General features: G+C 34.7%; 2 protein-coding genes across 2 annotated transcripts; both read right to left on the bottom strand.

The window, feature by feature from the left end:
- Nucleotides 1–22,973: 22,973 nt before the first annotated feature.
- LOC142236225 (chymotrypsin-2-like) lies at nucleotides 22,974–23,803 on the bottom strand (the record flags this gene model as incomplete). The annotated part of the gene is made up of 1 exon (XM_075307490.1): nucleotides 22,974–23,803. A coding segment is annotated over one exon (726 nt), but the record flags the coding sequence as incomplete, so codon positions are not given.
- A 547-nt stretch (nucleotides 23,804–24,350) lies between these two features.
- On the bottom strand, nucleotides 24,351–25,420 carry LOC142222655 (chymotrypsin-2-like). Its single transcript, XM_075292909.1, has one exon. The coding sequence runs from the start codon at nucleotides 25,400–25,402 to the stop codon at nucleotides 24,455–24,457; it is 948 nt and encodes a 315-aa protein (XP_075149024.1). The 5' UTR covers nucleotides 25,403–25,420; the 3' UTR covers nucleotides 24,351–24,454.
- Nucleotides 25,421–27,431: the final 2,011 nt, after the last annotated feature.

Raw genomic sequence — 27,431 nt, 5'->3', positions numbered from 1 at the left:
GTCAACTTGACTTTTATAATCTATAAAAATTCTTTAAAATTAATGAAATTGTCTTTAAATTTGTTGCCTTTTTGCAACTTGAATACAAAGTAAAAAATCGTTCAAAAACATGACATGCTTTCCAACCCTTTATTTTAAAGACTTTTTTACTTGAATCATAGCATAATTTCTATTGAAAGTCGAGTCTGTATTTGGAAAATAAAGTTGTCGTTAACTCGTTTTTAAAGGACTTTGATAGCATATGAAGAAAAAAAAGCTGAAAAATCGAAAAATTAAAATTTGCTTCCTAGAAGCAAGTACACAAATACCAAATTTAAAAGAGAATTGTGTCTTAAAAGTATCCTTACTTGTATTCTCCGCTTCTTTGGCTCGGCAATGTGGAACGCCGTTCGGACTCGGCTATCAAAAGGAGGTCCCTTGTCATTGAGCTTAACATGGAATCGGGCAGTACTCAGTGATAAGAGAGAAGTTCACCACTGTGGTATCACAATACACTGAATAGTCTAAGTGAGCCTGATACATCGGGCTGCCACCTAAACCTAACCTAACCTAACCTAACCTTGGCTCGGAATCAATACCAAAATTGTTAAAGACAAAATCTTTGGAACATGGCATGCTTTTTTCCAGTGTAAGTATGGTTTCTACCGCTGGAGATATGCGATTAAATAATATCGTCGACAGTAGTTTATTGACTGCATTCAGCATAGAAGTGTGCATATTAGATAGGGTCACAAAAAAAGTTGATGTGGTCACCCCCCAGTTTTGTAGCATATTCGAAGACAATTTCAGAACACCAAAACTTTTTTTTCCCGTGCACCCTACGACCCCCCGAAATACAATTTATTGTGCTGTGTCGTCATTTGAAGTCCGATCGAAAAGAAACGCATATCGTTGTTCATGGTTGATCAGGGGCTATATTTCGCGCATTGGTCATTTTTGACTCCTATGTCAAATTTGATTTTTAATTTTTTATTTCGCCTTCGTATACCCCTATGATGCCCATTTCTGATAACTTCAAATGACGACACAGCACAATAAATTGTATTTCGGGGGGCCGTAGGGTACACGGAAAAAAAGTTTTGGTGTTCTGAAATTGCCTTCGAATATGCTACAAAACTGGGGGACGACGGCAACAACTTTTTTTCCTTTAGGCCGTGATCCTATCTAGTGCATATACTCATGTTTTCAGTCAGGTTCTAAAGGTAAATCACTCATAAAATTATTCGTGAGTCACGAGGTTTTTCGTGAGTCACGATATTTTTCGTGAGTCACGACATTTAAAAGATTTTCGTGAGCGTGCGTGAGCGTGAGTCCTACCAAAAAATATCGTGCGTGAGTGTGCGTGAGCGTGAGCAAAATATTACTCACGTGCACACCTCTAATTCAGGAGCGTTATACACCTCCAATTCCTGCACAACCTGAAATCAACTTTTTTAGAATCGTTGCAATTACGCAGTCCATTACAGCTTCTTCCTCCCACGCATTTGTGATTATTGGTGCCAGAGCTTCTGCAATTGGCTCCCTGCCGTATCGTAGTAGTTCGGAGGGCTTTGTCCAAATAAATTAGACAAATATTCGTTTCCTTTGTTGGCTAAGCTACTCATGTAATTTAGTCAACGCATGGTTTTAAGCTGGAATCAAGACAACAATAGTTTGATGAAATTCTGAACTATTTTGTGGAAAATTAAAGTTTTCTAAAGTTTGTGTACTTCATTTGGGCACTGAAAAAAAAGCATACCCGGTTCCAAAGATTTTGTCTTTACTTTAAAAATGTTGGTATTGATTCCGGGCCAAAGAAACAGAGAATACAAGAAAGAATACTTTTAAGACACAATTCACTTGTAAATTTGGGTTTTGTGTACTTGCTTCTAGGAAGCAAATTTTAATTTTTCGTTTCTTCAGCTTGTTTTCTTCATGTGCTAACAAAGCCCTTTAAAAGCGAGTTAACGATAACTGTACTTTCCAAATTCAGACTCGACTTCCAGTAGAAATTATGCTATGTTTCAAGTAAAAAACGCCTTTAAAATAAAGTGTTGAAAAACATGTCCAATATTTGAACGATTTTTTGCTTTGTAGTCAAGACGCAAAAAGACAACAAATTTAAAGACAGTTTTATTAATTTTAAGGAATTTTTCTGAATTATTAAAGTCAAGTTGACCTTACCTCAAAAAATTTTTCTTTCATGTTATGAAAACCTTTTTATAGCCACCATCATAGAATGGTGATGGGGGTATAATAAGTTTGTCATTCCGTGTGTAACACATCCAAATATCGGTTTGCGACTATATAAAGTATATATATTATTGATCAGGAAGAAATTCAAAGACGATATAAGCATGTCCGTCTGTCTGTCTATTGTAATCACGCTACAGCCTTCAATAATGACGCTATCGTCCTTAAAATTGGCACAGATTTTAAATCGTGTCTATTTGACTAAATCAACGCCAACATCTTTAAAATAAAAACTATGATATTTTAAATTTATTACAAATTTGTATTTATCTTGTAATCCAACTTATCCTATGAAAACGATTTTTTTAATATTAATACTATAAACCCCACAATTAGGTAGGATTATCTTAATATTGTAGAAAAAATTGGCATTTCTTTTTATCTTTTTTGTTTTGCCTTTTTGTTAAAACGGAAAAAAATTTTTTTAATTTTTTTTCATTTACCACCCATCAGGGTTGATAAACAAAAGATGTTTTTATTCTCTTTAAACCATCCCAGCAAATAACAAGTAAGGAAAGTCTAAAGTCGGGCGGGGCCGACTATATTATACCCTGCACCACTTTGTAGATCTAAATTTTCGATACCATATCACAACCCTCAAATGTGTTGGGGGCTATATATAAAGGTTTGTCCCAAATACATACATTTAAATATCACTCGATCTGGACAGAATTTGATAGATTTCTACAAAATCTATAGACTCAAGATGTAAGTCGGCTAATGCACTAGGGTGGAACACAATGTTAGTAAAAAAAATATGGGAAACGTTTAAATCTGAAGCAATTTTAAGGAAACTTCGAAAAAGTTTATTTATGATTTATCGCTCGATATATATGTATTAGAAGTTTAGGAAAATTAGAGTCATTTTTACAACTTTTCGACTAAGCAGTGACGATTTTACAAGGAAAATGTTGGTATTTTGACCATTTTTGTCGAAATCAGAAAAACATATATATGGGAGCTATATCTAAATCTGAACCGATTTCAACCAAATTTGGCACGCATAGCAACAATGCTAATTCTACTCCCTGTGCAAAATTTCAACTAAATCGGAGTTAAAAATTGGCCTCTGTGGGCATAGGAGTGTAAATCGGGCGAAAGCTATATATGGGAGATATATCTAAATCTGAACCGATTTCTACAATGCTAATTCTACTCCCTGTGCAAAATTTCAACTAAATCGGAGTTAAAAATTGGCCTCTGTGGTCAAATGAGTGTAAATCGGGCGAAAGGTATATATGGGAGATATATCTAAATCTGAACCGATTTCAACCAAATTTGGCACGCATAGCAACAATGCTAATTCTACTCCCTGTGCAAAATTTCAACTAAATCGGAGTTAAAAATTGGCCTTTGTGGTCATATGAGTGTAAATCGGGCGAAAGCTATATATGGGAGCTATATCTAAATCTGAACCGATTCCAACCAAATTTTGCAAGCATAGTGACAATGCTAATTCTACTCCCTATGCAAAATTTCAACTAAATCAGAGCAAAAAATTGGCCTCTGTGGGCAAATGAGTGTAAATCGGGCGAAAGCTATATATGGGAGATATATCTAAATCTGAACCGATTTCTACAATGCTAATTCTACTCCCTGTGCAAAATTTCAACTAAATCGTAGTTTAAAATTGGCCTTTGTGGTCATATGAGTGTAAATCGGGCGAAAGCTATATATGGGAGATATATCTAAATCTGAACCGATTTCTACAATGCTAATTCTACTCCCTGTGCAAAATTTCAACTAAATCGGAGTTAAAAATTGGCTTCTGTGGTCATATGAGTGTAAATCGGGCGAAAGCTATATATGGGAGATATATCCACATCTGAACCGATTTCAACCAAATTTTGCACGCATAGTGACAATGCTAATTCTACTCCCTATGCAAAATTTCAACTAAATCAGAGCAAAAAATTGGCCTCTGTGGACAAATGAGTGTAAATCGGGCGAAAGCTATATATGGGAGCTATATCTAAATCTGAACCGATTTGGCTGATATTTTGCAAGTTTTTCGAGACCCATAAAATATTCGGATTTACAGAATTTGAGGAAGATCGGTTGATATACACGCCAAATATGACCAGATCGGTGAAAAATATATATGGCAGCTATATCTAAATCTGAACCGATTTTTTTCAAAATCAATAGGGATCGTCTTTGAGCCGAAGTAGGACCCTGTACCAAATTTTAGGACAATCGGACTAAAAGTGCGAGCTGTACTTTGCACACAAAAATACATCAACAGACAGACGGACAGACAGACGGACATCGCTAAATCGACTCAGAATTTAATTCTAAGCCGATCCGTATACTAAAAGGTTGGTCTATGATTACTCCTTCTTGGCGTTACATACAAATGCACAAACTTATTATACCCTGTACCACAGTAGTGGTGAAGGGTATAAAAAATATAAAGTTCATCTTTAAATCATAAAAGGTCAACAATGCGCGAAATTCCAATGCGAATATGCCACACAAAACAAAATTTAGGCCGAATAAAATCGTCAACATTCCAGCAAATCGGTTTATGTCACACAGAAGCCAAAAACCTCATAACAACGAAAATGTGAAAAGGCGCTTTGCAATCTGCAAATACATTTGCGATTGTCACGCAAACGAAGCAATGGAATAATGATTCCTTGTAAGATAAAAGCTTACCAAAAACAACAACGAAAAACATAGACCACATTCTATCACCATGAATTTTAAATAAACATACGGGAAAATTATTTCACAAAAAAAAACAGTACGCTTCATACACAACCTCCCTCCACTTAAGCCACCGTGGGTCATTTTTAATAAAAGAAAAAAGCTTAACCAGTTCCAAAGATCATGTTTTTATCTTAATTATTTTGATATTCTTTCCAAGCCAAAAAAGCAAGGAGTTGTACTAGGATACATTAAAGGCGTAATTCAATTTTCAATTTAGGTTTTATGTCCTTGGTTTAAATGTAAAGAGCCATTTTTTGATTTAAGGACGTAATCTTTAATTTAACTAAGATATTGAATCGAAGTTACATTTAAAGTTTCTTTATAGGGAGGCTACATCAGATTCTGGATTTATAAGAACTAGTTTTGTTTGAAGTTTAGAGGAATCTTATGCGTAGACAGTTAATCTACGTCTGAGAGAAGTAAAAAATGTTTTTTTGTTACACTCAAAAAAAAAAAGCATGCTCCGTTCCAAAGATTTTGTCCTCACTTTAACAATTTTGGTATTGATTCCGAGCCAAAGAACCGGAGAATAGTAGTAAGGCTACTTTTAATACACAATTTGCTTTTAAATTTGGGCTTTGTGTACTTGCTTCTAGGAAGCAAATTTTAATTTTTCGTTTTTCAGTTTTTTTTCTTCATAAAGGGCGATACGGTCAAAATTTGGTCAAGGGAAAACGCGTGTATATCGGTGAAATCGTTTATTTAAAAAATCAAATTAAATTTCTTTTTCAAGTTCAATTAGTATAAAATTCAGGAAAAATATTCAGTTAGGCTTTCGCTTTTCCAAATCCGAATTGCCGGGCCTCACGCTTGACACCTGCCACCAGATTTTGTACAGCCACCTTGTCCACCTTCTTCGCCGCAGAAAGACAGTTTGCCTTGAACTGCTGCTCATCCTTAGCAGTTTTTTTGGTCTTCTTTAGGTTCCGCTTGACAATAGTCCAGTATTTCTCAATTGGGCGGAGCTCTGGCGTGTTGGGAGGGTTCTTGTCCTTGGGAACCAACTGCACGTTGTTGGCGGCGTACCACTCCATGGCCTTTTTACCGTAATGGCAAGATGCCAAACAATCGTGTTTCTTCAGGAAAGGCAGCAGACGTTTATTCAAACACTCTTTCACGTAAATTTCTTGGTTGACAGTCCCGAATGCTATGAAAATGCTGCTTTTCAAGCCACAGGTACAGATGGCTTGCCAAACCAGATAAACCATATTTCTTTGCGAACTTTGACAGTTTTATGTGCTCGAAAATATCTGCTACCTTTCCCCTTCCTTTTGCCGTATAAAACTCCTGTCCCGGAAGCTGCTTGTAGTCGGCTTTGACGTAGGTTTCGTCGTCCATTACCACGCAGTCAAACTTCGTCAGCATTGTCGTGTACAGCCTCCGGGATCGCGCTTTGGCCGTCGTATTTTGTTTATCATCGCGATTTGGAGTCACTACCTTCTTGTAAGTCGATAGTCCGGCTCGTTTTTTGGCTCGATGCACGGTTGTAGACGATACACCCAGCTTATTTGCGGCATCTCGGAGAGAGAGGTTAGGGTTTCGCTTGAAACTACCGGCAACTCTCTTTGTCGTCTCAGCGGCTTCCGGTTTTCGATTTCCCCCCCATCCAGACTTCCTGGCTGTCGACAAACGTTCCCCAAACACTTTAATTACATTTGTAACGGTTGATTTGGCAACTTTTAGCGATTTTGCCAGCTTTGCGTGCGAGTAGCTCGGATTTTCGCGATGCGCGAGCAAAATTTTGATACGCTGCTCTTCTTGCTTGGACGGCATTTTGACAACTGAAGAGTGAATTCCAAAATCAAAATAGGAGCAACATTCTACATACACACCTTCAAAATGAGGGGTGTTCAGGTTTTGTAAATGCAAAATTGAAAGAAATACGTCAAGTTTATATTAACCAAATTTTGACCGTATCACCGTTTATAAATTCGTGAACGTGTACACTTCTCCTAGTATTACCCAAGAGAATAAAACCCATTCTAACTGTCTTGCAAGTTTATACTGAATAACTTTTATTCGAAAATTTCCCATACAAACCTATTGTTGTCCAATTTTCGTAAATGTAAATCCATTCCATTAATAAATAGAAGATTTGTTTTGTTCCTATCACTACGATTTTTTTATTGCATTTTTTTTATGATAAAAAAATAATACCACATTCAAAACTTTATTATTATTTTATTTATTATTATTATATTATTTCTATGTTCGATTCCAAAGATTTTGTACACTAATGATTTTGGTATTGATTGCGAGTCAAATTTGAATTTATTAGTTTTTTCTTCGTGAGCTATCACAGTGCTTTAAAAACGTGCTAACGACAACTTAACGTTTTTAAAATAAAATGTTGAAAAACCTCTTCTATTTTTGAACGCTATTTTGGTTTGTGGTCAGCATACAAAAACTCCACAAATTTAAAGACTAGTTCATTAATTTTAAGAATTTTTTAGAATTGACCCTAGCCTTCTTTCATGAAAAGATACCCATTTTTAAGTTGAATCACTTAACTATAAGGACAAAACGACTTATATAAGAGAAATTCAGAAATGCTATTATAACCAAAACTACACGGATGAAAAAGACTGTTTTTCATATGTTTGGCTATAAACATTATATGTTTGGAACACAAATTTTTAAACACAATATTTTTGAGTGCAAGCATATAATGTTCATAAACTAGCATAACATGTTTGGGACATATATGTTAATATGTTAGAACATATTATGTTTGGGACATAAAATGTTTGTAAATATAATATGCTTGGATGCAAACATATATTAATTTAGAAATAGCCTATAAACATATATGTGTTTAGTAGCTTGGAGCGCTATTTAACGGGGAGCGATATTGAATTAAGTTGGTGGTTGTTCCTTGTTATTACAAAATTAACATTTTATTTTTCCTTGGGCAATTGATCAGCTACTTCTTTGATCCTTACAAACTGTGTGGTCCGCTGTTCGAATCCCCGTCCGGCAAAAGGTAAAATTAAAATAAAATAAAAATCATAAAATTGAATAATTTCTTCTACAATGTTTGTATTACAGAAAAAGGTGCTAAGAACTAAAAAAATCTCGTGGAAGTGAGGAAGATGTGGAGGAATATACAATTAGGCAGAAACAAAATTTTGAGCATTCAGGTCGAAAACCTATGTTGTTAGCACCTATATTACCTGTTTATTTTCATAATTCATTATGATTGTAAATATATAAATAAATAAATAAAATTTTGAGCACAATATTGTTTGGGAGAATTTTTTTTAAGCATATAATATTTTTGGGTGCAAAATGCTTCCAAACATATTATATGTTCACATAATAACATATTGTTTTTTAGAAGACAACATTATTGAATTTGGATGCAAAAATACAAAATGTTTGGAACTTAGACTACCCAAACATATATTGTTTAGACCAATATTCTTTCAAACATATTATATATTGGAAGAGATCAAACATATAAATGTTTGGCAATACCCAAAAATGTATATGCTTGAAGCAAAATATGTTTGGGAGTATATGTTACAGAAGCGATTTTTTGTGAGGGTGTAGCCTTCGTATTTTAAGGACATGAAATCTTTGGCCTCACGACAATATTTTTTTCAGTGCACTGATAAAAAAGCATACTCGTTTCCAAAGATTTTGTCTTTACTTTAAAAAATTTGGTATTGATTCCGAGCCAAAGAAGCGGAGAATACAAGTAAGGATACTTTTAAGACACAATTCTCTTTTATATTTAGGTTTTGTGTACTTGCTTCTAGGAAGCAAATTTTAATTTTTCGCTTTCTCAGCTTTTTTTCTTCATATGCTATCAAAGTCCTTTAAAAACGAGTTAACGGCAACTTTATTTTCCAAATTAGAACTCGATTTCCAGTAGAAATTATGCTATGTTTGAAGTAAAAAACTTCTTTAAATTAAAGTTTTGAAAAACATGTCCTATATTTGAACGATTTTTTGCTTTGTAGTCAAGATGCAAAAAGACAACAAATTTAAAGACAATTTCATTAAATTTAAAGAATTTTTCTGAATTATTAAAGTCAAGTTGACCTTAGCCTATACATTTTTTCTTTCATGTTAAGATACCCATTTTTAAGTCAAATCACTTAATTATAAGGATAATACGACTTCATTGAAAAGTTTATCGACTTTTGGACAAGGAAAATAACTTTATTTTAGAGAAATGCGTCTTCTATGCTAAGCAAAATTTGTATTCGTATTTAAAGACATGAAATCTTTGACCTCACGACAATATTTTTTTCAGTGCACTTCTCCAATAGGATGGGCCTTGAAAATTTCAAAGGGATAACTTTCACAGCTTTTTCCAAAATGATTCGCTTCGCAATGAGATCCATATCCTAATTCTAGTTTTATGCAGCATCTATATAAAAAATGTATTTATTAAAAAAAAAAACATCATTGTCTCTAAATCGGTACCGAAATATTTGAAGGAAGGTGAACATTTTATGCTCCAAGTATTTTTTCCTTGAGTGTCATGAATTCGATCCAAGCCATCGTTGAATAGTCTTGCCAAAATTGTATTCAAATCATTTCTCCTTACTCGTTTCTCCTTCATCCTTTATCATTTCTCCATTGCAAATTTCAAAGGGATAACTTTCACAGATTTTTCACAGCCAATCATTTTGTCTTCACAATACCAATTCAGATTTTTTGAAAACAAAAACTTTTCTCAGCACAAATATTAACATCGACCCACTGTGTCATTTTGTTAACATCATCATCCCCTCACTGAAAACAAAGCCACAATTGACAGTCTTAAATAAGTCGACTAAATCCTCTCTTAGCATGCTTTGAGTTTGAGTTGAATATCTTTGGTGTTGAAAGAACAATAAAAAACAACCCCGTACATTGAAAGACGGATTAGAATTTAGGCATTAAGTCAATGAAGACATTCAAATTAGAGCTGGAGTTGCTTTCTTCCATAACTATGGACACCAACACGGTAGCATATTTGTTATAAAACTCAGGCTCTCTTGTCTGGTATTTCAAGTGCGTTAATAGAATTTTTGGCATTAAGATGTTTCACACCAAAAATGTCTTTTCAAATGTTAGATGAAGAAGAAAGGCTAGAACATAAACAATAGGGATGGTAAAAAGGACTCCCGCATCATAGATATTGGTGCGCTGGCATATTGAAGGAGCCACCTTGGTGTAATGGCTACACGCAAAAAAATAATTCTTTCCTCCCAAACGAAATTTTAGACAAACAAAGTTCGTTTCTCATTTGCTTTTCTCTGTAAGGAAGTGTATTTGGAAGAAAAGTATATACTTTTTGTGATAAACGTTTATTCTTTTCCAGGATGTAAAAACAATTTCATAAGGACAAACTCAAAACAAAAAAAAAAACATTGTTTTCTTGCTAATTGCATTTTCCTCACATCTTTCTCACATCCACGATGTTTTTTAGTTCTTAACTTTCCTGTAATACCAACAATGTAGAAGAAATTATACGATTTTATAAATTTTTAAAATGTTTTAACCTTTCGCCTGGACGGAGAATCGAACCGCGGACCATGCACTTTGTAAGCCAACACACCAACCACTGAGCTATGTACCTGTTATGGTCATCAATAAACAAACATTTAGTTTGGCACCGTGGAGCAGTGGTTGCTACGTCCGACTAGCATGCCAAGGGTCGTGGGTTCGATCCCTGCTTCGACCAAAGTTTTTTTTTTTTACATATATTCCAGATATGTTCGGAAGATTTCGAAAAAATGTTCAACATTACATTGTAGTATATTAAATTTTGAACTGTAAAATGTGTCTTATTAAAGACCTAAAGTCAGAAAAGAACAGTGTTAAAATAAACGTTAAACAAGTAAGTAAAGTAGAAAGTCGGGCGGGGTCGACTACATCATACCCTAAACCACCATTACAGAATTAGTAATATAAGCCTTTGTGGGGTAACATATAAGTCTGGGAGATGAACCGCAGTTGCATATTTAAGAAAATTAAGGGGTACATGTCTATGAGTGCTTTGTGTCAATCTGACTATAGCTCATAATCAATGTTGCCATGGAAAATGTTCGGTTTACCCTACAAGGAAAAAAAAGTTCCCTACTTTCCCATACATTCCCAAACAATTTTCCCTACTATATTTTTCGTTAAATTTAAAAAATGTTACAAAACAAAAATGGTTCTAAGTACTTTATTATCTTAAAACATGAATATGCAACGTATATAACTTAGAATATAAATTTGTATTAACACCACGTATGCCACAGTTAGTAGAATTCTACCCAAATTAGTAATCTTATTTGTTAAATCTCTATAAAAATAAAATTTTGGAAAAGTTTCTATAAACAAATTTTTGTGAGAAATTTTTCTATAGAAATAAAATTTTGACAATAAATTCTATAGAAATAAAATTTTGAGAAAATTGTTTATAGAAATAATATTTTGAAAAAAATTTCTATAGAAATACAATTTTGACATACACCCTCACAAAAAATCGCTTCTGTAACATATACTCCCAAACATATTTTGCTTCAAGCATATACATTTTTGGGTATTGCCCAAACATTTATATGTTTGATCTCTTCCAATATATAATATGTTTGAAAGCATATTGGTCTAAACAATATATGTTTGGGTAGTGTAAGTTCCAAACATTTTGTATTTATGCATCCAAATTCAATAATGTTGTCTTCCAAAAAACAATATGTTATTATGTGAACATATAATATGTTTGGAAGCATTTTGCACCCAAAAATATTATATGCTTAAAAAAAATTCTCCCAAACAATATTGTGCTCAAAATTTTATTTATTTATTTATATATTTACAATCATAATGAATTATGAAAATAAACAGGTAATATAGGTGCTAACAACATAGGTTTTCGACCTGAATGCTCAAAATTTTGTTTCTGCCTAATTGTATATTCCCTCACATCTTTCTCACTTCCACGAGATTTTTTAGTTCTTAGCACCTTTTTCTGTAATACAAACATTGTAGAAGAAATTATTCAATTGTATGATTTTTTTTATTTTAATTTTACCTTTTGCCGGACGGGGATTCGAACAGCGGACCACACAGTTTATAAGGATCAAAGAAGTAGCTGATCAATTGCCCAAGGAAAAATAAAATGTTAATTTTGTAATAACAAGCAACAACCACCAACTTAATTCAATATCGCTCCCTGTTAAATAGCGCTCCAAGCTACTAAACACATATATGTTTATAGGCTATTTCTAAATTAATATATGTTTGCATCCAAGCATATTATATTTACAAACATTTTATGTCCCAAACATAATATGTTCTAACATATTAACATATATGTCCCAAACATGTTATGCTAGTTTATGAACATTATATGCTTGCACTTAAAAATATTGTGTTTAAAAATTTGTGTTCCAAACATATAATGTTTATAGCCAAACATATGAAAAACAGTCTTTTTTCATCCGTGTAGAATTAAATGAACATAGAATTAAAATGTTGACAAATTTTTCTACAGGAATAAAGTTTACCACACATTGTCAAAGATCAAGCCTTGCCGGCTTCTAATTTCCTCCTCTAGAGCCACCAAAATGTAAAAATTATTACAAAATATGTTGAGTGAAAATGTCCTACATTGTGGCCCTACGTCCCTACAAGACGTTAAATATTAGAAAACCCCTACATATAGGGAATTTCCCCTACTTCTAGCAACACTGGCTGTGTTGATATTGCACCTACAGAGTTAGTATGCCACTAGGTTAGGTTAGGTTAGGTTAGGTGGTAGCCCGATGTATCAGGCTCACTTAGACTATTCAGTCCATTGTGGTACCACATTGGTGAACTTTGTATGCCACTAATATTGAGCCCATTATTAAAAAAGAGAAAATCGTTAAATTAGTGTGGGTAATAAATACAAATTTGTAAAAATCGAGCAATATTCTTATGTAAGAGCTACAAGTACGTATAAGTACGATCGGCTAGTACATCAAAATTTGAAATTGGAGTAACATTGGTTAATAATTAAGAGTACTATGGCCAAATTTGGGAAAATCGAGCGATGCATATATATGGAAGCTATATCTAAATCTGAACCAATTTGCATAATATTTTGCGGGTTTGATTAATACCACAAAAGGTTACCTTGTGCAAGATTTGAGTAAGATCAGTTAAGAAATGAGGCCTGTATGGTCAAACATAAGGTTATTAGGGGCGAATTTTCCAAAATCGGGTGATACATATATGGGAGCTATATCTACATCTGAACCGATTTCGATGAAATTTTGCACATATAGTTAGTACTATAGAGGACTGGATCTAGTAAACTTTTAGTAAGATCGGTTAATAAATAAGGGTTCTATGGCCAAATTTGGGAAAATCGGGCTATACATATATATGGGAGCTATATCTAAATCTGAACCGATTTCGATGAAATTTTGCACATATAGTTAGTACTATAGAAGACTGGATCTAGTCAACTTTTAGTAAGATCGGTTGATAAATAAGGGTTTTATGGCCAAATTTAGAAAAATCGGGCGGTACATATATATGAGAGCTATAGCTAAATCTGAACCGATTTCGATGATTTTTTTGCACATATAGTTAGTGCTATAGAAGATTATATATAGCCAACTTTGAGTAAGATCGTTTGATAAATAAAGGTTTTGTGGCCAAATTTGGGAAAATCGGGCGATACATATATATATATATATGAGAGCTATATCTAAATCTGAACCGATTTGGATAAAATTTTGCAGAATTGAAGGGCGTTGGAAAAGATTACCTTTTGCCAAATTTGGTGACGATCCGTTTGAAAGAACGCTCAACGTGACCCCATTTGTCGAAATCGGGAGATACATATATATGGGAGCTATATCTAAATTTGATCCGATTTCTTCCAAATTCAATAGCGTTCGTCCTTGTGCCCAAAAAACTCCCTGTACCAAATTTCATCAAAATCGGTTAATAATTGCGACCGGAATCCTGTGAACAACAAATACATGGACAGACGGACGGACGGACGGACACCAAGCGCTAGATCGATTCAGGAGGTGATTCTGAGTCGATCGGTATATATTTTATGGGGTCTAAAATCAATATTTCTGGTAGGCACATTTTTTGGCCGATCAAACTTATTATACACTGACCACTATTTGGTTTAGGGTACACGCACAGAAAAACCATGTTTGGACATGGTTGCCGCATCCATTTAATGGTTATCTAGAGCATGTAATTGCCGCGAAAACCATGTATTTTGTCTTTGTAAAAATAGTTTTCGAGCGGAGAAAAATATATGGTTGCAATAAGCATTTGAATGGTTATCAAATACCGCAAACATGTTCTATCATTTAAATGATAGAATTTGAGACCATTAAATGGTCGGGAAAATCATGTACCTGACCATTCAATTTTTTTTACTTTTTTACAGAGAAAAAAGTATTTTTATAGATTAAGTATAGATATGTCTAGAACCATTACATGGCCATAAAGACCATTTACATTTTTTCGTGACCATTTAATTTTTTAACTTTTTTGCAGCGAAAAGAATTTTATAAAAACATTGAGCAGGTACACACGATTTTCATTTTGCGCGTCAGTCGTGTGTTGATTGTTTCTTGGAATGGACGGAGAATACGGATTTACTGTGTTTTGTGTTAATTTATTTATTCATAAGTGGCACGTGGTTTTATGTGAACACAAAAAAGGAAAGTGTAATTGAAAAATATACCTGTTTTTTGTTCTGCATTTTTCTATATGGATCATTTATTTTTATTTGCAGTTACATGATGTCTGCGTTTGTACATTTGATGGGCACACGATGTAAATATGGAATGATTACTTATTGTTGAAATTGAAATAAAATAGTGTGTGTAAAAATATGTGATGTTTGCTTGCACGACATTATAAATACAAACAAACAATGAATTAGTTTATAAATAAATAAAAACAAATAAATAATGTTAATTTTGTGTTTTCTTTTCTCAAGTGGCGTCCTTTTTTCGACGATGAAAAAAGTTTTTTCATAAAGATCAAAACATTTTAGGTTGTGACCATGTTCTTTTAACTAGAAGAAAAACATTTTGAATGAATACCATAACATTTTAAATCGTGACCATTGTCTTTTCATCCAAACAAAATTCTTTTTATCAATATAATAACATTTTAGATGAGGACAATTATATTTTTCTTAGAACCATGTTCACTGATCCAACATGGTTGCAGGTTAAAATGTTACATGGTCGCCGCAAAAATAGCTCCTATCATATTATTTTGCTCTTCGAATATGATTGTGACAATCATGTTTCTTCTCTGCGTGTATACAAATAAACGAAATGGACTGTAATGTTGTTTCAAAAATAACTTTTTTTATTGAAAAAACAAAAATTTTGTAACAAACGAATTTTTTTGGTGATAAAAGTTTAAAATTTTCGAAGCAATCCAAAAAACTCTAACAAAAGAAAAACGTTTTCGGTACACGTTTTCCAAACGTTTTTTTTTTTCTTTGCGTGTAGTACACCCACCTTACATATAAAAGGTTCTGCGTTCAATTCCAGTTTCGACCAAATAAAGAATAATAAAGCAAAGTAAAGTAAATGCATATTTTCTCGTTATTTTTTATTTTCACAAAAACAAAAATATTTACTTTAAATTAAAACGATATAATTTTAAAAAATATTTAATTTGTTTTGTAACAAAAAATTTGGTTAATTTTTTTTTAATACAAACCAAGTATTTTCTTTAGGAAAAAAAATATCTAAAACAGAAAAATATATTCTCTTTTGCTATTGTTTTTTTTTTACCAACAAATATCCTTTGTTTATTTTATTAAAAGACATACTATATAAATAATATATGCAAAAATTCATCTAGCCATGTCGATGTTAGTATGATAATACCAACATGTTTGCATTATAAAAATAATTTCCTCTCTTGTGGCATTTTTCATTTAAAATAAAAACAAATACACATTAGAATTGTTTTCGATGTGCAAGCAATTTGTTACTCGTCTACCAAAGTTCCTGTCATCTTGCACAAAATGTTGATAGGAGGGAGGGGTTTCATCTTAACCACAACCAAGAACAAGGATATTTGTATTGTACTCACAACGCAAAGAGTGTATGCATTTAAAATGAGTTTAGGACAGAAATAAATATGAACAGCATATATTTAATGAAATTTAAACAAATCGGAAATTGTACTGTAAAAAGCATGCCCGGTTCCAAAGATTGTGTTGTTGCACTAATGATTTTGGTATTGATTCCGGGCGGAGAATCACTCTTAAATTTAAGTTATCTTATATTTAAGTTTTGCGTACTTAATTCTAGGTAACAATATTTGATTCATTCGATTTTTCTGTTTTTTTCTTCATGTGCTATTAAAGTTCTTTCAAACCGTGTTAATGACAAAAACATGGTAGTATTAGAAAGAATGCAATCAGGCTATTTAAAGTGCAAATTTTGGACAACTAAATTTTACAAAAAAATAGCAAACTAATAAAAAATAAAAAAACAAGTATATACGGCCGTAAGTTCGGCCAGGCCGAAGCTTATGTACCCTCCACCATGGATTGCGTTGAAACTTCTACTGAAGACTGTCATCCACAATCGAATTACTTGGGTTGCGGTAATACTTGCCGATAGCAAGGTATCTTAAAACTTCCTAACACCGTAATATATATCACATAGTCCATACGTGGTATATATTAAACTAAAAAAGGCCGATTAAATACATATATATTTAAGTTTAAAGTTTCTATAGAAATAAAATTTTGACAACATTTTCTATAGAAGTAAAATTTGGAAAAAATTTTCTATAGAAATAAAATTTGGATAAAATTTTCTATAGAAATAAAATTGTAACAAAATTTTCTATAGAAATAAAATTTTGCCAATATTTTGACAAAATGTTCTATAGAAATAACATTTTGACAATGTTTTCTATAAAAATAAAATTTTGGTAGATTATTTTTGGCTCGAGTGGCAACCATGATTATGAACCGATAAGGACCAATTTTTGTGTGATTGGGGATCGCCTATATATAACTATAGACCGAAAATCTGGGGATCGATTTATCTGGGGGCTATATATAATTATGGACCGATATGGACCAATTCTTGCATGGTTGTTAGAGACCATATACTAACACCACGTACCCAATTTCAACCGGATCGAATGAATTTTGCTCCTCTAAGAGGCTCCGGAGATCAAATCTGGGGATCGGCTTATATGGGGGCTATATATAATTATGGACCGATATGGACCAATTTTGGCATGGTTGTTAGAGACAATATACTAACACCACGGACCATATTTCAATCGGATCGGATGACTTTTGCTCCTCTAAGAGGCTCCGGAGGTCAAATCTGGGGATCGGTTAATATGGGGGCTATATATAATTATAAGCCGATGTGGACCAATTTTTGCATGGTCATTAGAGAACATATACCAACACCATGTACCAAATTGCAGCCGGATCGGATGAAATTTCTTCTCTTAGAGGCTCCGCAAGCCAAATCGGGGGATCGGTTTATATTTGGGGCTATATATAATTATGGACCGATGTGGACCAATTTTTGCATGGTTGTTAGAGAACATATACTAACACCATGTACCAAATTTCAGCCGGATCGGATGAAATTTGGCTCTCTTAGAGGCTCCGCAAGCCAAATCGGGGGATCGGTTTATATGGGGGCTATATGTAATTATAGACCGATATGGACCAATTTTTGCATGGTTGTTAGAGACCATATAATAATACCATGTACCAAATTTCAGCCGGATCGGATGAAATTTGCTTCTCTTAGAGCAATCACAAACCAAATTTGGGGGTCCGTTTATATGGGGGCTATACGTAAAAGTGGACCGATATGGCCCATTTTCAATACCATCTGACCTATATCAATAACAACTACTTGTGCCAAGTTTCAAGTCGATAGCTTTTTTCGTTCGGAAGTTAGCGTGATTTCAACAGACGGACGGACGGACATGCTCAGATCGACTCTGAATTTCACCACGACCCAGAATATATATACTTTATGGGGTCTTAGAGCAATATTTCGATGTGTTACAAACGGAATGACAAAGTTAATATACCCCCATCCTATGGTGGAGGGTATAAAAATAGAACCTGGGCCGTTTGACTTTTTCGCTTCCATGGAAGTTCTTTTGAGAAAGTTTTGCAAATTACGAGAATTTTTAATTTTTTTTTTTGATTTTTTATGGAAAAAAATATATTTATATGAAAATATATGCCGAAAATAAAAAATAAGAACGATGCATAACATGAAAAAAAATTAGGAAAATATTTGATAAAAAATTGCCGCAGGTGAGATTCCCAATTTTTAAACAGTCAAAAGGCCTAAAAGACGACGTTTCCATATTTTTAAAATGTTCTAAAGCCTACGATTTTATATATATATATATATATATATATATATATATATATATATATATATATATATATATATATATATATATATATATATATATATATATATATATATATATATATATATATATATATATATATATATATATATATATATATATGTCCTTTATTTACATATCGTGTATACATGTACAGTAAATCACAATAATTAAAAGTTCAGTTCTCTGAACATAGGGCGATTACAAAATCTTTCCATTTTGTTTTGTCGTAGGCAATGTGTTTTACTTGGCTACACGACATATGCTGGCTTTCGCACTCGCGTCTTACAGACCTCATCCAGGTATTTCTTGGTCTTCCCGGTCTTCTTTGTCCTTGGGGGTTCCATTGCAGAGCTGATTTAGTGATACCGTTGTCGTTTCTCCTAAGTATGTGGCCGATCCAAGTCCATTTGCGTTTTTTTATGTCATACTCAATTTTGTTGCTGTTGGTTATGTTATGAAGATCGGTGTTGCTAATTGTGTTTGGCCAATAAATACATAATATTCTGCGCAGGCACCGGTTGACAAAGGTCTGCAGTTTATTTATATTTGATTGGGTTAATCCCCATGTAGTGGAACCGTATAATAGGACTGATTTGACACTACAGTCGAAAATGCGGAGTTTGGTTTTCCTGCTGATCCTATTGTTGCGCCATACTTTGTGCAGGGAGTAAAAAGCACTTCTTGCTTTGTTTATACGCGAAATTATGTCATCATCCGTACCCCCGTCTTTGGTGATGACACTTCCCAGATAGTTGAAAGACTCTGTTTCTTCGATGATGGTGCCATTTAGTTTTAGGGTTGAGGCCACGTTTGAGTTTATCCTCATAATTTTGGTCTTCCTTGTGTTAATTTTCAGGCCGATTTTAGCAGCATTTATTGATAACTTTTTTAGTTTATCTTCAATGTCGATGAATCGATGTGCCATCAGACAGATATCATCTGCGTAGTCGATATCGTTTAGACGCTCTGTCATATTCCATTTTATCCCACTTGGAGCTTCCGTGGTTGTTTGTTCCATCACTTTATCTAGCAGGAGCAAGAATAATATTGGCGAGAGCATGCAGCCCTGTCTGACTCCGCTGGTGGGTGTGAAAGGCAGGCTTTCGGCGTTGTTGAACCGTACCCTACTCTCAGAAGAGTTATAGAGTTCTTGTATAAGTGATATTATTTTTTCCGGGAAACCCTTTTCCGCTAGCGTTTCCCAGAGTGCCTCCCTTGATACAGTGTCGAAGGCGCGTTCGAAGTCGACAAACAGAAGATATAGTGGGGAGTTGAACTCTCTTGATTGTTCTATGATAACCCGCAGGGTGTTTATGTGGTCTGAGCAAGATCTACCCTGTCTGAAACCCGCTTGTTCCTTTCGAAGTATGCTTTCCACGGCGGGGGTGATGCGGTTGAGTAGCAGCGTTGCCATGAGCTTGGCTATGGAGTTTAGTAAGGTTATTCCCCTCCAATTTTTACACTCGCGCAAATCACCTTTTTTGGGGATTGTTATTACTACTCCTTCCTTCCATTGTTTTGGTATATTGTTTGTGACCCACGCAGTTCTAATTACCCTGTAAAGTGGCTGGGCTAATGTCGATGCTCCATACTTAAGGAGCTCGGCAGGGATATCATCGGGACCTGCGGATTTCCCATTCTTGAGCTGTAGTAGCGCGGTTTCGATTTCTGCAGTCGTTGGAGGCTCGATTGAGATGTCCAATATTTCGTGTTGACGCTGCCATGTACTGCTGTCAAGGGTTCGCTGTTGTTCAATATAGTATTCCCGCCACCGACTGAGTTGTGACATTGGCGATGTTAGAATGTTGCCATCGCTGTCTTTAATTATTTCCGTATTTCTGATGTTGTTACCACCAATTTTCTTTATGGATGCGTAGACCTTGCGCATGTTTCCTGTGTTTGCTGCTTGCTCCATTTCGTCGGCGATGTTGTTGTAATACAAGTTTTTATCGTTCTGACCACAGATGCCAATTTTTTACTCCGATTTAGTTGAAATTTTGCACAGGGAGTAGAATTAGCATTGTAGCTATGCGTGCCAAATTTGGTTGAAATCGGTTTAGATTTATCTCCCATATATAGCTTTTGCCCGATTTACACTCATATGACCACAGAGGCCAATGTTTTGCTCCGATGTAGTTAAATTTTTGCACAGGGAGTAGAATTAGTATTGTAGCTGTGCGTGCCAAATTTGGTTGAAATCGGTTCTGATTTAGATATAGCTCACATATATATGTTTTTCTGATTTCGACAAAAATGGTCAAAATATCAACATTTTCCTTGTAAAATCGCCACTGCTTAGTCGAAAAGTTTTAAAAATGACTCTAATTTTCCTAAACTTCTAATACATATATATCGAGCGATAAATCATAAATAAACTTTTGCGAAGTTTCCTTAAAATTGCTTAAGATTTCAATGCTTCCCATATTTTTATACCCACCACCATAGAATGGTGACGGGGGTATAATAAGTTTGTCATTCCGTTTGTAACACATCGAAATATCGATTTCCGACTATATAAAGTATATATATTCTTGATCAGGGAGAAATTCTAAGACGATATAACTATGTCCGTCTGTCCGTCTGTCTGTCTGTTGTAACCACGCTACAGTCTTCAATAACGAAGCAATCGTGCTGACATTTTGTACAAGCTCGTCTTTTGTCTACAGGCAGGTCAAGTTCGAAGATGGGCTATATCGGTCCAGGTTTTGATATAGTCCCCATATAAACCGACCTCCCGATTTGGGGTATTGGGCTTATAGAAATCGTAGTTTTTATCCAATTTGCCTGAAATTTGAAATCTAGAGTTATTTTATGACCATAAAGAGGTGTGCCAAAAATGGTGACTATCGGTCCATGTTTTGGTATAGCCCCCATATAGACCGATCTCCCGATTTAATTTCTTGGGCTTATAGAAACCGCAGTTTTTATTCAATTTACCTGAAATTGCAAATCTGGAGGTACTGTAGGACCACAAATACGTGTGCCAAAAATTGTGAGTATCGGTCAATGGTTTGGTATTGTCGCCATATAAAACGACCTCCCGATTTGGGGTCTTGGGCTTATAGAAACCGTCGTTTTTATCCAATTTGTCTGAAATTGAAAATCTAGAGGTATTTTAGGACTATAAAGAGGTGTGCCGAAAATGGTGAGTATCGGTACATATTTTGGTATAGCCCCCATATAGACCGATTTCCCGATTTTACTTCTTGGGCTTCTAGAATCCGAAGTTTTTATCCTATTTGCCTGAAATTGGAAATCTAGAGGCATTTTCGGGTCATAAAGAGGGGTGCCGAAAACGGTGAGTATCGGTCCATATTTTAGTATAGCCCCCATAAGAACGATCTCCCGGTTTAACTCCTTTGGTTTCTAGAAACCGTAGTTTTTATCTGATTTGCCTGAAATTGTAAATATTCTGGTATTTTAGGCTCACAAAAACGTGTATCGGATTAAGTTTTTATCGGTCCATTTGGTAATGCCTCCATATAGACCGACATCACTTCTCGAGGGTGTAGAAGGCGCACTGATCATAAAAATTGCTTGAAACTCAATGTAAAATTTCCAGATTTTACTTCTACAGATTTAAGATTTCAAATCAAGACGTTGTTTTATAATTTTCTTGCACACTTACAAGAGATGTTAATGATTCCTCTAAAACTCAAACATAAAATGGTTCTTATAAATCCAGAATCTGATATAGTCCTCATAGGTTAAATCTTTAAATTTATCTTCGGGAAGTGTCCTCAAGTCCTCAAGCCCTCCTGAAATTTCAAAGGAAACCCTAATATTTGGTTCATGGTGCTGGGTATTTAAGATTCGGCCCGGCCCGAACTTAGTGCTGTATATACTTGTTTTTACTAACATTGTGTTCCACCCTAGTGCATTAGCCGACTTAAATTTTGAGTCTATAGATTTTGCAGAAGTCTATCAAATTCTGTCCAGATCGAGTGATATTTAAATGTATGTATTTGGGACAAACCTTTATATATAGCACCCAACACATTTGACGCATGTGATATGGTATCGAAAATTTAGATCTACAAAGTGGTGCAGGGTATAATATAGTCGACCCCGCCCGATTTTAGACTTTCCTTACTTGTTTTCATTCTACTTGTCTCCCTCTTTCTCTGGCTCCTTAACCGTACCTGTTTCCTCATTCATCGCCATATCCTTGTCTCGTTGACAACGTTTGAAGGCAGTGGGTATCAAATCATAGTAATGGGAAATCCCAAAATGAGCATCTGGAAACTTTTTGGCGCAGGGTCGGCCCCAATAAACCCAAGCCGGTAATTTGACTTTTTTAAAATTTAAACAAAATCGAAAAACCGAAAATTTAACTTTTACAAAAATGGAAAAACTTATTATTTCCTCAAATAGTAAATTTTTACAATTTTGATTCGATTGAAATCCCTACTATAAACAGATTTTTCCCTTGTTATAATGGTAAAAAAACAAAACCAATTTACGTGGCGAAAACTATTTAGATGCTCAGTAAAAAAAATTGCAAGTCGTTCCACAAACATCTCTTTCATTTCAAACATTGCATTCAAGTATATCTTCACTATAATCATTTTCTTCCATCCATACGCACATAAATAGCCCACTGTGCTTTGATGGATTTTACGAGAAAATTATTGCAAACATTTTCGAAGTGGTTTACATACACTTCGAAATTATTTCTATGTGTAAATAATTTATTGTACGATTTCTTAAAAATTATTTTTTTTTTTAATTTCAAAAAAATACATTAATCTTGCCCATTACCACCTTCATTCTCCTTTTCACCTTCCTTCTCACCCTCTTTCTCCGGCTCCTTAACCGGATCTTTTTCCTCAGTCATTGTCACATCTTTATCACGTTGACAGCCTTTTAAGGTGGTGCGTATAAAATCATAGTAATAGGAAATTCGGGCATGAGCATCGGGGAATCCTTTGGCACAGGGACGACCCCAATTAACCAAAGCAACCAATTTTCCATTGTGGACCAAAGGTCCACCACTATCACCATGACAAGCTCCCTTACCTTTTTCGTTGAAGGTACACAAATGGCCAATATCAATCCAAGTGCTATTGTCATGGGCAGCTCGACACTCTCTAAATGGAACATAGCGCACTGTCAAAGTTTGCAATGTTTCTGGAACTTCACCACCCAATGAAAGTGTTCCCCAACCGGTCAGCACCAACTCATCACCTTCCTTGAGAGGCTCATTTTCATACTCCACAGCCTTAGTGTGATTATCAAATTCGATACTGCTATTCAGATGGATCAAGGCAATATCATTGGCATAGGCTGGATTATTATAGCTGCAATGCATGACAATACGATCAGGGTAGTAATATTTTCCAGTATTATTTTTAAGATTTTGGGCTCCGGTCAGGACCTTAAGTTTTTCAGCACTAGCCCCAGCCACACAATGGGAAGCAGTAATGATCCAACGTTGATCGATAATGGCACCACCACAAAAATGACGATTTTGTTTTCATTCTACTTGTCTCCCTCTTTCTCTGGCTCCTTAACCGTACCTGTTTCCTCATTCATCGCCATATCCTTGTCTCGTTGACAACGTTTGAAGGCAGTGGGTATCAAATCATAGTAATGGGAAATCCCAAAATGAGCATCTGGAAACTTTTTGGCGCAGGGTCGGCCCCAATAAACCCAAGCCGGTAATTTGACTTTTTTAAAATTTAAACAAAATCGAAAAACCGAAAATTTAACTTTTACAAAAATGGAAAAACTTATTATTTCCTCAAATAGTAAATTTTTACAATTTTGATTCGATTGAAATCCCTACTATAAACAGATTTTTCCCTTGTTATAATGGTAAAAAAACAAAACCAATTTACGTGGCGAAAACTATTTAGATGCTCAGTAAAAAAAATTGCAAGTCGTTCCACAAACATCTCTTTCATTTCAAACATTGCATTCAAGTATATCTTCACTATAATCATTTTCTTCCATCCATACGCACATAAATAGCCCACTGTGCTTTGATGGATTTTACGAGAAAATTATTGCAAACATTTTCGAAGTGGTTTACATACACTTCGAAATTATTTCTATGTGTAAATAATTTATTGTACGATTTCTTAAAAATTATTTTTTTTTTTAATTTCAAAAAAATACATTAATCTTGCCCATTACCACCTTCATTCTCCTTTTCACCTTCCTTCTCACCCTCTTTCTCCGGCTCCTTAACCGGATCTTTTTCCTCAGTCATTGTCACATCTTTATCACGTTGACAGCCTTTTAAGGTGGTGCGTATAAAATCATAGTAATAGGAAATTCGGGCATGAGCATCGGGGAATCCTTTGGCACAGGGACGACCCCAATTAACCAAAGCAACCAATTTTCCATTGTGGACCAAAGGTCCACCACTATCACCATGACAAGCTCCCTTACCTTTTTCGTTGAAGGTACACAAATGGCCAATATCAATCCAAGTGCTATTGTCATGGGCAGCTCGACACTCTCTAAATGGAACATAGCGCACTGTCAAAGTTTGCAATGTTTCTGGAACTTCACCACCCAATGAAAGTGTTCCCCAACCGGTCAGCACCAACTCATCACCTTCCTTGAGAGGCTCATTTTCATACTCCACAGCCTTAGTGTGATTATCAAATTCGATACTGCTATTCAGATGGATCAAGGCAATATCATTGGCATAGGCTGGATTATTATAGCTGCAATGCATGACAATACGATCAGGGTAGTAATATTTTCCAGTATTATTTTTAAGATTTTGGGCTCCGGTCAGGACCTTAAGTTTTTCAGCACTAGCCCCAGCCACACAATGGGAAGCAGTAATGATCCAACGTTGATCGATAATGGCACCACCACAAAAATGACGATTTTTAAGACTTTGTAATGATATTTGATAGGGAGCAAAATCTTCAGGAGCTTCCTGTCCACCCACTATACGATTACTTGTGAATTGTGGTGGATAGAGAACTTCGTCGTCTAATTCATCTCTGGTTTGCAGAATGCTCGCTTGGCTGTAGTGGCAGGTCATCATCATGACCCAAAGTAAACTTAAAAACTTTCGATTTCCTTTAAAATCGTAACTGCTGTTCATGTTGTTGCCGTTTGCTGGTGGAATGGTGAATGAGATCATTTTTGGTATTACACCCATCTACTTATATAGCAAGGGAGTAGGAATTCTCACTAGTGAGTTCCCACAGACAAAGCCCTATTAGTTCTTAACTATTTTTAATTGTCTGGAACTTTCATTAAGGCATTCTGGTCACGTATCGTCGAACTGATATCATTTCAGTTGGCCCACAGAGTTTTTTTTGGTTTTGAGAAGACTGCTGATATGGCGCTTAGACAGCAGGTAATATATGTTGCTAATCGGTTGAGTTTGCGCAGTAGCTACTTGCTTAACTGTTATGGGGTGACAACTTTACAGTTTGATGCAGACAATGCAGCCAATGTGTCACCTTAATTGTTTTTGTTTTTTCTTTTCAACAATTCTATTTATTTATTGGCACCCGCATATTTATTTATTTATTCTAAAATACTGATAAAACTATGTCCCAATTATGGAAATGAGCCTCCAACCGAATTTTTGTGATGATACAGGTCAAGTCAAAAGATTTCACTTCATTCAAGAAAGTTCGTTATTATTGTTTTTGCTTGTATAACTCTGAGACGCGTTATTAATTGATTTTATTTTTATACCCACCACCATAGAATGGTGACGGGGGTATAACAAGTTTGTCATTCCGTTTGTAACACATCGAAATATCGGTTTCCGACTATATAAAGTATATATATTCTTGATCAGGGAGAAATTCTAAGACGATATAACGATGTCCGTCTGTCTGTTGTAATCACGCTACAGTCTTCAATAATGAAGCAATCGTGCTGAAATTTTGCACAAACTCGTCTTTTGTCTGCAGGCAGGTCAAGTTCGAAGATGGGCTATATCGGTCCCCCCTCCCGATTTGGGGTCTTGGTCTTATAGAAATCGTAGTTTTTATCCAATTTGCCTGAAATTTTAAATCTAGAGGTATTTTATGACCATAAAGAGGTGTGCCAAAAATGGTGAGTATCGGTCCATGTTTTGGTATAGCCCCCATATAGACCGATCTCCCGATTTTACTTCTTGGGCTTATAGAAACCGCAGTTTTTATTCAATTTACCTGAAATTGGAAATCTAGAGGTATTACAGGACCACAAATACGTGTGCCAAAAATTGTGAGCATCGGTCCATGTTTTGGTATTGTCGCCATATAAAACAACCTCCCTATTTGGGGTCTTGGGCTTATAGAAACCGTAGTTTTTATCCAATTTGTCTGAAATTGGAAATCTAGAGGCATTTTAGGACCATAAAGTGGTGTGCCGAAAATGGTGAGTATCGGTCCATATTTTGGTATAGCCCCCATATAGACTGATTTTACTTCTTGGTCTTATAGAATCCGAAGTTTTTATCCTATTTGCCTAAAATTGGAAATCTAGAGGTATTTTCGGGTCATAAAGAGGTGTGCCGAAAACGGTGAGTATCGGTCCATATTTTAGTATAGCCCCCATAAGAACGATCTCCCGATTTAACTCCTTGGGTTTCTAGAAACAGTAGTTTTTATCTGATTTGCCTGAAATTGTAAATACTCTGGTATTTTAGGCTCACAAAAACGTGTATCGGATTAAATTTTTATCGGTCCATTTGGTAATGCCTCCATATAGACCGACTTCACTTCTTGAGGGTGTAGAAGGTGCACTGATCATGAAAATTGTTTGAAACTCAATTTCTAGATTTTACTTCTACAGATTTAAGATTTCAAATCAAGACGTTATTTTATAATTTTCTTGACAAAATTTTCTATAAAAAATAAAATTTTGACAAAATTTTCTATAGAAATAAAATTTTTACAAAATTTTCTATAGAAATAAAATTTTTACGAAATTTTCTATAGAAATAAAATTTTGACAAAATTTTCTATAGAAATAAAATTTTGATAAAATTTTCTAACATATATTGAAATAAAATTTTGACTAAATTTTCTATAGAAATAAAATGTTGAAAAAATTTTCTATAGAAGTAAATTTTTGACTAGAAATTTTTACTTGGACATACTACTAATAAAAGAAAATGGAAAACTTAT

Source organism: Haematobia irritans, chromosome 1 (assembly GCF_050003625.1).
Source record: "Haematobia irritans isolate KBUSLIRL chromosome 1, ASM5000362v1, whole genome shotgun sequence".
NCBI classification, from domain to species: domain Eukaryota; kingdom Metazoa; phylum Arthropoda; class Insecta; order Diptera; family Muscidae; genus Haematobia; species Haematobia irritans.
Note: the sequence above shows the minus strand (reverse complement) of the source record. Positions and strands in the feature narration are given on the sequence as shown.

Excerpts from the sequence above, each read along its gene's own strand:
- LOC142222655 (XM_075292909.1), bottom strand. The coding sequence starts at position 25,402 with ATGAACAGCAGTTACGATTTTAAAGGAAATCGAAAGTTTTTAAGTTTA.